General features: G+C 40.9%; 1 protein-coding gene across 2 annotated transcripts in view; it reads right to left on the bottom strand.

Moving 5' to 3' along the window:
* The window catches only part of LOC146863222 (uncharacterized), a 220,655-nt gene that overhangs the window by 4,951 nt on the left and 202,421 nt on the right, over positions 1 to 13,283 (bottom strand). The window contains exon 4 of one of the 2 annotated variants that reach the window (XM_085642656.1): positions 11,107 to 12,860. The exons of the other annotated variant lie outside the window; for it this stretch is intronic. Coding sequence (XP_085498782.1) covers positions 12,616 to 12,860 — 245 coding nt within the window. The 3' untranslated portion in view covers positions 11,107 to 12,615. Of the gene's footprint in view, positions 1 to 11,106; positions 12,861 to 13,283 lie in introns of those variants that run through there. 2 annotated transcript variants of the gene reach the window in all.

Genomic DNA, 13,283 nt, shown 5'->3' with positions numbered 1-13,283 from the left:
ACTGAATGCTCCCTATAGATCTTCACCGAGTCCGGTGCTGCGGCAGCTGCACTGGCTTCCAGTGCGCAAGTGAATAAAATTCAAGGTTTGCTGCATCGTCCATAAGGCAGTGTATGGCAATGAGCCAACATATCTTGCGGAGAAGCTTAGCCAATACATTCCACTTAGAGACCTGCGATCCAGCTCTAAATCCCTTCTTAAAGTTCCTCGTATTAACAAGGCTTGGACCGGGGGGGAAGGCCTTTTCTTACCTTGACCCACGGAACTGGAATTCGCTCCCGCTTACATTGAGGCAGTGTATAGACCATTTCCACTTTAGAAAGTCCATGAAAACATTTCTGTTCAAACGCCTCACATAGTATCAGCACTTTCTCACATGTCCGCAAGCGCAGAGATACCCCTGCGGGGGTGATTCAGGCGCTATATAAATAAATAAATAAATGAATAAATAAAATTGACTTGCAGCACAGGTGCCCACACATCAAGAATGGTGTGCTGAACATTATAGATTAGCCATATATGAATGTAGGAATCTACAAGGTTCAAATCCAGATCACATCCAAGTATTCAAAGAGGCCTTGGGTCCATTTTTTAACCTCTATAAACTTTAATGATCTCTCATGTGTGAGAGGTATAATACTCTTATCTGTGCATTTGTTATGGTGATTACTGATTAGAGTACTCCAGCTATGATTTGAATCTGGGAGAAAATGAGTCTGGTGATTTAAATCATTTGTTTGTGGGGTGTGTGTCGTATATAGGCAAATGGGTTACCTTAGACATTGTTTAAACTGTATTTGTTAAACGAGAAGGCTCCTTTTTCCCTAACTGGATTTTAATTTTCTGTTGTCATTGATACTTTCTACAGTTATTTTGTCCCTTCTTGGGATCTAATTTAGCATTACAGATACATTGGATTGGTGTACTTTGTGGAGTACTCTACATTGCATTACAGTTGTATTCATGTATAAGGAAAATCTCACTGTCTGGGCACAATACACAAAAACGGATTGCCAGCTACACCTAGTCATGCGACCCAGGAAACGGGCTGCAGGGACTAAATGGTTAGTACAAGAAAATATCAACCTGCCAAAAGTGCTATTTTCAGGATAGTTATTTAAAATCCGACTTTAGAGAGGCTTTAGAATTACAATTCTTTAGACACCAAACTTGAACTGATGACCTGCTCCCATTTGAATGTTAGTACTTATTAAATGTAGTAAGGTAACCCAATATTATCCTATGGAAGAGGTAGTCCTTGCAGGAATGAAAACTAATTTTTAAGTTTTTCACTACCAGGACATGTAGAACTTATAATTACATGTCTAAATTTTAAATATACTGCACTCTGCCCTCTGGGCTGTTCAGGGCCTACACCAAGGGTGACATATGTACTGAAAAGAAAGGTTTGGGCCAAGCAAAATTGTTATTTTGATAGATTTAAATGGTAGTTTAAAACTGCACACAAGGACGGCAATGGCAGGTCTTGGAGCATGTTGTTCAGGACTACTTGAGTGGATATTCACAATCAGTGCTGCAGGCCCACATGTAGTATTTAATTTAAATGCCCTGGGTACATGGGGTACCACTTTACTATGCACATACAAGTAAATAACATTTTCCAATTGTGTACAAGCCACCATGTTTTAGTTAGTGAGCACATGCACTTTAGTATTTGTTAGCAGTGGTAATGTACAGAGAGTCCCCAGGCCATCGAAAATAGGTGGGTTGAAGTCAAAACGTTGGGGGGTGACACTGCATAGAGGGCCAAGTTAAACAGTGTTCATGCAAAATTAGGCTTTCATGTATTGAGTCTGCTGAGACCAGTATTTCCGTTTCTCCCAGACCATACACGGAAGACTCTCATTCAGACATTATTCTTGAGTAGTTTTGACTACTGCAATGCTCTACTGGTATCGGCCAATGAGGCCTTGTTAGATCGCTGGCAGGAAGTTCAAAACACAGCAGCGCGTTTGGTACTGAATGCTCCCTATAGATCTTCGTCGAGTCCGGTGCTGCGGCAGCTGCACTGGCTTCCAGTGTGCAAGCGAATAAAATTCAAGGTTTGCTGCATCGTCTATAAGGCAGTGTATGGCAATGAGCCAACATATCTTGCGGAGAAGCTTAGCCAATACATTCCACTTAGAGACCTGCGATTCAGCTCTAAATCCCTTCTTAAAGTTCCTCGTATTAACAAGGCTTGGACCGGGGGGGAAGGCCTTTTCTTACCTTGACCCACAGAACTGGAATTCGCTCCCGCTTACATTGAGGCAGTGTATAGACCATTTCCACTTTAGAAAGTCCATGAAAACATTTCTGTTCAAGACGCCTCATATAGTATCAGCACTTTCTCACATGTCCGCAAGCGCAGAGATACCCCTGCGGGGGTGATTCAGGAGATATATAAATAAATAAATAAATGAATAAATAAAATTGACTTGCAGCACAGGTGCCCACACATCAAGAATGGTGTGCTGAACATTATAGATTAGCCATATATGAATGAAGGAATCTACAAGGTTCAAATCCAGATCACATCCAAGTATTCAAAGAGGCCTTGGGTCCATTTTTTAACCTCTATAAACTTTAATGATCTCTCATGTGTGAGAGGTATAATACTCTTATCTGTGCATTTGTTATGGTGATTACTGATTAGAGTACTCCAGCTATGATTTGAATCTGGGAGAAAATGAGTCTGGTGATTTAAATCATTTGTTTGTGGGGTGTGTGTCGTATATAGGCAAATGGGTTACCTTAGACATTGTTTAAACTGTATTTGTTAAACGAGAAGGCTCCTTTTTCCCTAACTGGATTTTAATTTTCTGTTGTCATTGATACTTTCTACAGTTATTTTGTCCCTTCTTGGGATCTAATTTAGCATTACAGATATATTGGATTGGTGTACTTTGTGGAGTACTCTACATTGCATTACAGTTGTATTCATGTATAAGGAAAATCTCACTGTCTGGGTACAATACACAAAAACGGATTGCCAGCTACACCTAGTCATGCGACCCAGGAAACGGGCTGCAGGGACTAAATGGTTAGTACAAGAAAATATCAACTTGCCAAAAGTGCTATTTTCAGGATAGTTATTTAAAATCCGACTTTAGAGAGGCTTTAGAATTACAATTCTTTAGACACCAAACTTGAACTGATGACCTGCTCCCATTTGAATGTTAGTACTTATTAAATGTAGTAAGGTAACCCAATATTATCCTATGGAAGAGGTAGTCCTGGCAGGAATGAAAACTAATTTTGGAGTTTTTCACTACCAGGACATGTAGAACTTATAATTACATGTCTAAATTTTAAATATACTGCACTCTGCCCTCTGGGCTATTCAGGGCCTACACCAAGGGTGACATATGTACTGAAAATGAAGGTTTGGGCCAAGCAAAATTGTTATTTTGATAGATTTAAATGGTAGTTTAAAACTGCACACAAGGACGGCAATGGCAGGTCTTGGAGCATGTTGTTCAGGACTACTTGAGTGGATATTCACAAACAGTGCTGCAGGCCCACATGTAGTATTTAATTTAAATGCCCTGGGTACATGGGGTACCACTTTACTATGCACATACAAGTAAATAACATTTTCCAATTGTGTACAAGCCACCATGTTTTAGTTAGTGAGCACATGCACTTTAGTATTTGTTAGCAGTGGTAATGTACAGAGAGTCCCCAGGCCATCGAAAATAGGTGGGTTGAAGTCAAAACGTTGGGGGGTGACACTGCATAGAGGGCCAAGTTAAACAGTGTTCATGCAAAATTAGGCTTTTCCTTACAACAGAATACCACAGCATTGGTGAGTGTTACATACTCTGTGCTACCATGTTGTTAAAAGAAGCAAACTGACAATGCAACTGAAGGATAAAGTTCCATTCAAAATAATTAATATAACAGAATGAAAACAATCCAAAATAACTAATCAACATTGCATTACTTCCACTGACAAGTCTCGCAGCACAAGCGTACATGCTTATCAATACTGGAACCTTAAGCATCACGGATGTCAGCTGTGTCTTTGCCACTGTCTATATACCTCAACAAGTCTCAAATACTCCTTGCACTGTTTAGGAAGCACACTATCATGCCAAGCTTTCCTTTTCTTATGCCAAAAAATAGAAAAGTTACTATCTCCAGCTGATAGGTACTATACTGGATTATTGCAATGCATTTTACGTAAGTATACATAAATCTTTACTAAATTGAGCAAAAGAAATTCAAACTCAAGCTCTTAGGCGCATTATTTCTGTACACTATTTTGACACAATTGCACTGTTTTGCTTTCCATGCTAGAAGCCACTGTAAGACTACCTGTTTGGTCCATAAACATCAGAAAGGATAATCATCTATCTTCCCCTCACCAAAACTGTGCAGATGAGATAACCACCTGCATATAATTCACGTTTGCTGTGGACAGATGCATTAAGATACTTGTCACATAAAGTGGTTGCTATTTGCACCCAGGCTTTTTGCAACCAGTATATCATTTTGTGAACCACTTCGCAAAATTCTGTTTCAGAATGGTTTGTCGCCCCCCTACCTAAAGAATGATCATTAGGTAGATCACAAATTGCAACTACCTCCAATTGTCCACACAGATTGGCATAGAAGAGTCAATACACAACCACCTTTGTGATTCCTTTTGAAAAATAAAACCTTTTTTTACAGCACCATAATTTCCTTAAAGGAAATGGCATACTTTTAAGAAATGGGAAGCTTTCATTTTTCCACAGTTTCAGTGAGAGTTGGCTATGTTCCTTAAAACGTGCACCCAAATTCACATAGAAAGATGTGTTTAAAGGGGACGTTTTCCATTCTTTAATTAGTCATCACTGCAACTTAGGACTCCTAAGTTAGGAGCAGAAAACCTTTCAATGGTTTGAGCGGTCAATTCTGATTGAAGACTAGTAGAAATGGGGTTTCTAGTTGGCTAAGGTATGCACCAAGTCATGCAGAACCCACCTCTGAAGTCAGGGTAAGCTAGATACCCACTAAATGATAACCTGCGCTCACTCTCTTGTAGCGTGGCACAGAGCAGTAAGGCTTATCTAAAGAGGCAATACATAAAGTATTTGTGCAACACACATACACACAGTAACACAATGAAAACACCACAAAAAGACTTCATCCAGGTTTAGTAAAAAAAAGATTGTTTATCTCTTTAAATTAACACCAATTCAAACATTCACCCCATTGACACTGGATTTAAGCTAGCCTGGCTGATGAGGGGTGATACCCCAAAACTGGTCCCAGAATACATGTTTCTGGTCCAGGGAGAACCTGGCTTGGCAGTTCGGGCTGGACTGTTCCCATACGGAACATGGTCAAGACTTATTTGCATATGACTGGGTCCAAACTGGAATGGCATGGCGAGCATAAAGTTATGAATTTAACCCAGATCTGTGACTGGGGGTGAATGTTTGATATACTCCTCGTTTGCTAGATTTGCTGGTGACACTGGCATGGGTGATGATCTTTCTCATGTTGCTAGGAAGCTTTTTGAAGATCATCAGCAAATTCAGGGTGTAGGAGTAGGATTCATTGACACGTTGACTTGTGTGGACATGCCCAGTTTGTTGACAACAAAGATTCCCAGGTTCCTGGTGTGGGTCCAAGTTCAGCATCCACCAGCTGAAGTCAAAGGAGAGGTGTTTATTGCTAAATTAACCTGTTCTAGCTATGTGGGTCTTTTCTGAGAGATCCAGGAGAATGAGAGCTTCTGTGCCTCCTTTATCAAGTATCATGCAGATATCATTTGCCGCAGCAATGAGCACTGTTTATGTACTGTGGTTGGGCCTGAAGCTGGAATGGGTGGCATTGAGGAGCTGGTTGTTCTTGAGGTGGTCTATGAGTTGTTGGGTAATTAGTTTCTCTAAGACCTCGGCCGGATTTTTTAGGTGTTAGTTAGGACTGTGGTTGTCGAGCGTAGCTGGGTCTGCGATGTTTCTTGAGCAGGGGAATGCCGGTGTCATCTTTCCAGGTGTTCAGGAATGTGACTTAGTCGATGGCGGCATTGAGGATAAGTGTCAGTGCTTTGCTAATAGGTAGGAGACCTTTGGTGAAGGTGTGGTGAGGGCCAGGGTCTGATGGGGCCCTGTAGTTGGTGGTTTTCATGGTACCTACTATTTCATCAGCAGTGAAAGCAGGCCATATTTTCTGGGGTTGTTCTTTGGCTAAGATAGGAAATAGAGTTATGTGGGTGATGGGGTTGTGTATGGAGGTTATATTGTTACAGAAGTGCATATTGCAGAGGTCTTGTGAGTGGTTGATGTTGTTGGAAGGAGCAGGTGGGGATGTCTGTAGAACTGATGGTGTCTTTATAAATGATGGTGATTGTTTCCGGGCTTGTTATGACAGTCTTCCTTGGTGAAATTATAGCCAGCAGGAATGGTTGTAGCGATGTCCAGTGCACAGGTTAGGTTAAGCTATGTTTCTATAAGGAGGAGCAGGTCCAGAGCGAGGTCATGCAGCAGGTGCCACCATTTCTCTGTAATTTTTTTAGCGAGTGCGAGAGTGTGAGGAGCATGAATGTGAGTGTGACAAGTTGATGTAGTTGTGTAGATTGCAGGGTAAGATAATGGTACTGTTCATGCTCTTGTGTTTTCCAATGATCTGAATGTGATGATATATCTTTGAGGTAATGTCATGGAAGGATGTTGGTGTTAGAAACTTTGACGAAGATCATAGGTGTCTATGAGTAGGGGCACTACATCCACACATTGTATTAAACCCAACTATTCCAAAATGTAAGTGCATTCAAGATTTTTCATTTATCATTTTTTGCATCACTTTCTCTATTCTCCTCATCTTAGACATGACTTGCAGCCACCAGAAGCAAAGTTCCTTAGGATGGCCAATTGATCCACCCGCCTGTAACCCACTGTAACCACTAGAACTGATTACTTTTTTACATGGCTGCTTTCTGCTCTTCATTTGATTAAATGTGCCTGATTTTGTGAATGACCATAGATTACATCAATATAAATGTCACTATGTAACCAAACTTGTAGATATTTACAGGAGAGCAGCTGCCAAAGTCTCTTATTTTTTCCAAACCCTTTTTTGTGCTCTAAAATTAGCGTATGTTTACTGTGTTTATTTGATGGCCTGGTTAATGTGGCATATCTTAGACACAGGTTTAGGACCTCATTTTGTTTTAGGAAATCACTCTGCAAATGACATAAGAAATAAAATACATATGTTTTCTCTGTTAAATAGATGTTTCTTAAGAATATTATAAAAGTCAATAGGAAAAGTTCCGGAACTTTTTTCTCAGATTAATACTGATGTCAGCTTAAGGGCGGAAGTGCGAATTTTTCGCCGTATCGCATAAGCTGCTCAGTTGCAATTTCATTTCTTCTAAATAGTTTGTGACTCTTTTGGCAATCTGTCCCAGTATAACTCATCCAAAATCCTAAATAAATTAACAACATTTCCTGGACTCTATGTGATTTCCAGCTGTGGGAACTGAAATAGGCGACATCTCAGAATATGTTTGCAGATTGTTTTTTCTGCAATACTGGCATGCATTTAACCTGAATGCCAGTTGCACTAATAAACCATGTATCTCAATATTTTTTCAAATCGTAGTGCATATTGAAAATTACTAACTGGGCTTTTGTAATTCTCAAAAACAATCAATTTGTGTTTAACTTGAGCAATTAGGTATTAAGGGGCACATGCAACAACCATTTTTGCGAGCGCAAACGGTGCGATTCGCAAAAATCGGCCGCTTGCGCCCGCAAAAAGGGCATTTGCGATGCATGAAGGGTCAAGGCACTCGCAATTTGAGAATTCGCAATTAATTGCGAGTTCTCAAATTGCGATTGCATTTAAGGAATCGCAAATTGAGATTCCTTAAATGCAATGCATTAAAGTAAAATAATTAGCGATTTCGCTGTTAGGGGGCGTAAATTACCATGAAGTTGAACTTCATGGTAATTTGCAAAAACTTTGAAAAATGCACAAAAGTGCATTTTTCAAAGTGGTAGGTTACACACACACATGTCCTTTGGACATGTGTGTGCACAACATTTGTACACAGATGGATTTCAGGGGTGCAACAGGGTGTCGTTTTGACACCCTTGCACCCTTGAAATTGCATTCTCAATTTGCGATTCTCTAATTGAAAATCGTAAATTGAGAACGTCCTCCCATTCATTCCTATGGGCCTCTGGGCCCATAGGAATGAATGGGGAGGTATTCCTTAATTGTGACTCGCAATTTGCGACTCGTAATTAAGAAATATTTAGAAATCGCTATTTTGTAAGCGATTTCTACATGCATAGGCTTTTGCGATTCCTTATTAGCGAATCCTTATTTTTCGCTAATAAGGAATCGCAAATGGCATTTTTGATGCATGTGCTAGTAAGTTTACTCTGTTGAAAACGGCATTACCACAGTTGTATCAAGTAAAGAACATACTATGCACTGTATGCATAGAATACAAGAATCATGGAGGGGCTCGCCGATTGTGCCGATTGTAGCTGGGGACCTACCATTTTGTGGTATTGATCGACAATGAGGCAAAATATTTTGTGGGAACCGTACTAGAGGATACTATAGCCTGGGCAGATACCAGAGAGATAATACCGCTAAACCAGACAAGTTTCTGCAAAACGTCAGGCACAACAACAAATATCCTTGCAATCTCTCTACTCATTGACAACCAAGACTGCCAACCTCCCATTACATCTATGCTTCATTGGCTTTATTGCTGCCTTCGATAATATCGAGAGGGGAAGACTGTGGAGGAAGCTGGTCCAATGGGGAATTCCACAAGCTGTTCTAAGCATGCTGCCACTACTCCATACAGATACCCGGGTTGAGGTGAAACTGGGAGGTGGGACTCACCTCTCCAGAAGAGTGCCCACAACCAAAGGCCTGAAGCAGGGCTGTGTGCTAGTGCCCACCATGTTTAATCCATTCACGGCAGACCTCCCGCAAGGACTACACTTCTGAAATTCCCATGCACCCAGGCTAGGGGGCAAAATATTGACTAATCTCATGTATGACATAGTCCTGCTCAGTCATACCCAGGTTGGCTTACAATATCTTCTCAATGAACTGCAAAATTACATCACAGAGAACAAATTAAAAACCAACTTTAGGAAAACAAGGACTATGACCATCAACAATAAAAGGTGTCGGCCGAGGAGATGGCAACTGGACGGCAAACAATTAGATCCAGCAATCGACTACAACTACCTAGGTGTCATCATGGATAAGGAAGGGTCCTTTGCCCATCAGAAAGAAGAAATTAGAAGGAAAGGGGTGGGCATAGTAATAACAGTGAAAACCTTACATCAAAACTGATGGGGCCCACTCTTGGTTCCCTCTTTAAGGCAGCACAGGCCAAACTACTCCCTACGATAACCTATGGCAGTGAAGCAATGCGAGACAGGGACATAATAACTACTGGACATCACATAAGTGAAAGCGTACAGAATCATGTTCAGTCTCCCAAACTATATCTCACCAGCAAAAATAATCAGCTTACTAAAGCAATCTCTGTCCAGGAATGGCACTCACATCATTTGCTGGTACAAGAGCAGATCCTCCACCTCAAAAACTTAAAACCAACTGCATGTCAAGAACTCCAGCAGATGGATACTTCTCCCACAAGAAGCTACCTACAGGAATCTCTGGAAACTGCCGGACTCTCTGACCTCTGGAATACACAGCTCCATCATTTAACCTTCAAGATTCTGGTATAGAAGACCATAAAACAAGTCTGACTGGTGGACTGCCTTCTCAGCCAGATCCCATGCCTGGATGACCCTAAATGGATGACCCTAAATACCTATAAAACACTTTTATCTCAAAAATATTTTATTGAGGGTTATCCCAAATCACTAAAGATGAAATTTCTTAGGCATCGTCTAGGCCTTATTACTTGTGCCCAGAACCTTCCATCCTGGCAGAGATTGTCGAGCCAAACTTCTTGCAACTTGTGCGGCACATAAACAGGTGATATTCTGCATATAATCTGTACTGCAAGAAAGGATACAGCTGTTATAGGCTTCCTTCAAACAGCTGGGAATTCGCTCTAGGAGGCAAGTGGTGCTGGCATGCATTGATCCGGTGGCCACACAATTGAACTGTAGACTTGCAAAATTTCTTATGTTAGCCGAACAGAAAATGGCACAAGTTTCTGACTGCAGAGGAGGCCAGGCTTCCAGTTGAAGACGCACTGGGAGTCTACTGAGTAGCGCACATAGGCAAAGAACTCGGCCATCTTGCCAAGATGGTTTTAAATGGAAATGCTGATCCTTTTAAATAACCTTGCACTAACAACAAAATGTGTCAAAATGTGTCATATTCTGGCTGCCACATGCCTGCTAGGTTGTACATTCAAGCACATATACATTGTACTGCATTTCATTGCAAGCGACAGGCTGAGTGCGAAAAAACTGGCTCATAATTTGACAATGCTGCTCCTGTTAATCACATCGTAGCAATAAAAAAAGGGCATTCTATGATGCACTATATTTTACGTGGTCTCCACATGCTAGATGCTATCACCAGACATGTATGCACTGCACTGCACTTTACTGTGTGTATTAATGGTTTTATAGCTGTGTTTCAATGGTTTTAATGAATGTTTTATTGTATTGCAATGGTTTTTAGTAACTATGCAAAAATAAATAAACTGAAACTATGCACTGTTTACTATGTTTGTTAAATATACGTCCTTTGAAGTAGACACCTGCCCCCTGCATTGGTGTGCAATATTAACACATTTTATATTTTATGCATGTAACTGGCTTTTGTGTGCTGTTCCAGACCAAACGGGGGGCGTCTCTGCACTTTCATCGTGGCACTTGAAGGTTGTTTTTCATCCCTAATTTATTCAGTGCACATGCTGCTGAAGACCCACTAGCGTTATTTGAGTTGAAACTAAGTGAAGACAGAAACAGGTCTAAATATACTGTGTTAGACAGGGAAGAGTCTTAAAGCAAGGGACTTTGTATCTGTTAGTTGTCAAACAAAGGTTCCTTCCAGAGAGCTGTACTAAGGCAGAACGTGCCTCACCCCAGGTATGTTTCTTTTTGAAGATAGGAACCACAAGAGGTTATTGAGTATAAGACATGTTGTGTCTTGTAGTGTTGTAATCTGTTTATTAGGTAAGCTGGCCCTAACCCATGATAAAAGCTGTGCACCAGGCATAAAATCTTGCATTCAATCCTTTGGGCTGTGTGGTACTAATGCAGTCTTTGTACACCTAAAAGTCCAGTTATGCAAACTTCAACAGCTTCATGGAACTCCCTATTGCTCAAGGAGATGCCTAGGGCGAACAACAACAGCTTACCTACAAGAGTTTTTACTCTTTATTGTTAAACATTACAAGGTACTCACACGTACCAAGGGGGAATTTGGGACAACAGAGCTAAGAATAGCAATGATAATTGAATGAATGTGTAGGTGCTTTGAAAGCGAGGATGCAATGTGTTAGGATCACTGCCAAACTGTTGAAATTAATGAGGGGTTGTTATAGTGTTGGTGGTGATGCCAAAGCCTTTAATGGTAGGTGGGGGTCTGTTAGCTTTCTGGAGGAGAGGAGATGGCAGGTGTTCCTGATATGGTCGGTCAGTGTGTTTCAGAGATGGGGGGCACCAGAGAAGGAAGGCTAGTCCTGGGGTTCCGCTGCATCAATGTTCTGTTGGTCCTTAATGGGAAAGTTCTTACAGAGTGGAATAGGTTGAATGTGCATTGTGCTTTGCAAGTCATGTGCTTGTGGGGTGCAGATGATGTAATATGGGTGAGATATGGGTGCTGAATCTGGAGCTAGCTATCAATGTGGGAGTACATTTCTGATGAAGCTGAAGAGGGGCATGTCTGCAGTTCGAAGACCCATCAATAGCAACTTGGGGTATTTTAAGCAGAGTGTTGAGACTTGTGTTCCACAGCAGCTTGTTCAAAGTAATAGGTAAGAGCTTTAGAGGACTGAGATCAATAGTGTCAAAACCCTACCAACACCAGATTGCTTTTCAAATGGCTGCTAAGGTGTCACATATTATCTCTTTGCTAAACTAACGAGCCGTGAGCCAGCTATTATATCTTTATTGACTGTTATTTGGCAATTCTCTCTGCTGCAATTGTCATCTATCATGATAGCATTTCAATTGAAGCTGTTTACCAAGATAGCTTTCTGCTAGCTAGTATATGTGGAGGAGGCATAAGTCACTGGCCTCCCATGGTGCAGGCCTAATTGTCAATGTCATCTGTGCACATCATCATATTGCTTTGCCTCGTCTTGACCAGTTGATGCTATTGTTGCCTGACTGTCACATATAGGAGCTTTCTACTCAAAATATAACCCAATAAATTGTCTAATTTACTAATTCTCCTAGCAAATGTCATTTTGTAGTATTGAAATACACAATGTTATCAGCAGAATACATTTTATTATTATTATTTTATACATTACATGGTTTAAGCAGAAAATACAGAGGCGATATCAACCTCACGCTGGCTGATAGTAAAGGAATTGATCCCACACTTCCTAAAATATTACACGCCATTAAAGACTAGAAATCACTTGAATTGTTGACTATTTTGCTTCTAGGAACCCTCTTGTCTGTTAGCGGTTTTTATGAGAGGGAACTATAAGGTCTTGTAAATGACCCCACAAGTGAAGATCTCACGGGACCTCAGCCACGCCGCTCTGTTGTCCATATCTGTTTTTTTCTGTCTGTTTTCCACGTCCTTGGGGATACCCATGCCATCTGCCGCTAAACTAATCAGTGCATCCTCGAAGTCTCTGATCGTGCACACTAGGGTGGGCGATCCAACCTTGAGCGGCTCCTGTAAGGGCAGAAAGATGGACCCAGAAGGCGCAGCATCCTCCCCTGTTAACACAAACAGGGACCTTTGATTAACTGGCATAGCACACAATGTAAATGCTTCTGGAAATTCAGAAGTCTTCAAGGTTTCTCATTAACGGAAACTACTGATTTTTCAATTTACATTTCTGTTATAATTGTCCCACTCTGCAAACATTGATTTCTATTTAGCATACATATGGCCGACTTTCCCCTGCCTTGATAGTTTCATTGTGCCATCGGTTATCATTGACCAACACCTTGTACTGTCACAGTAGGCAAGACAGCTCCCAGTGTAACGTCACAGAAGGGTGATAGGTGCTGGAAGATAAGTGGCTTTCTTGTAAATAATCAAGAATTCACAAGTTACAAAAACAAATTGTAATATAAAAGAAAAGTAAAGACATAACTATTGCACTCAGCTGAAAAGAGAAAAATCCTACTTGACGA

The sequence above is a fragment of the Triturus cristatus genome, chromosome 2_2, assembly GCF_964204655.1.
Source record: "Triturus cristatus chromosome 2_2, aTriCri1.1, whole genome shotgun sequence".
Classification (NCBI taxonomy): domain Eukaryota; kingdom Metazoa; phylum Chordata; class Amphibia; order Caudata; family Salamandridae; genus Triturus; species Triturus cristatus.
This window is presented reverse-complemented; position numbering and strand designations above follow the sequence as displayed.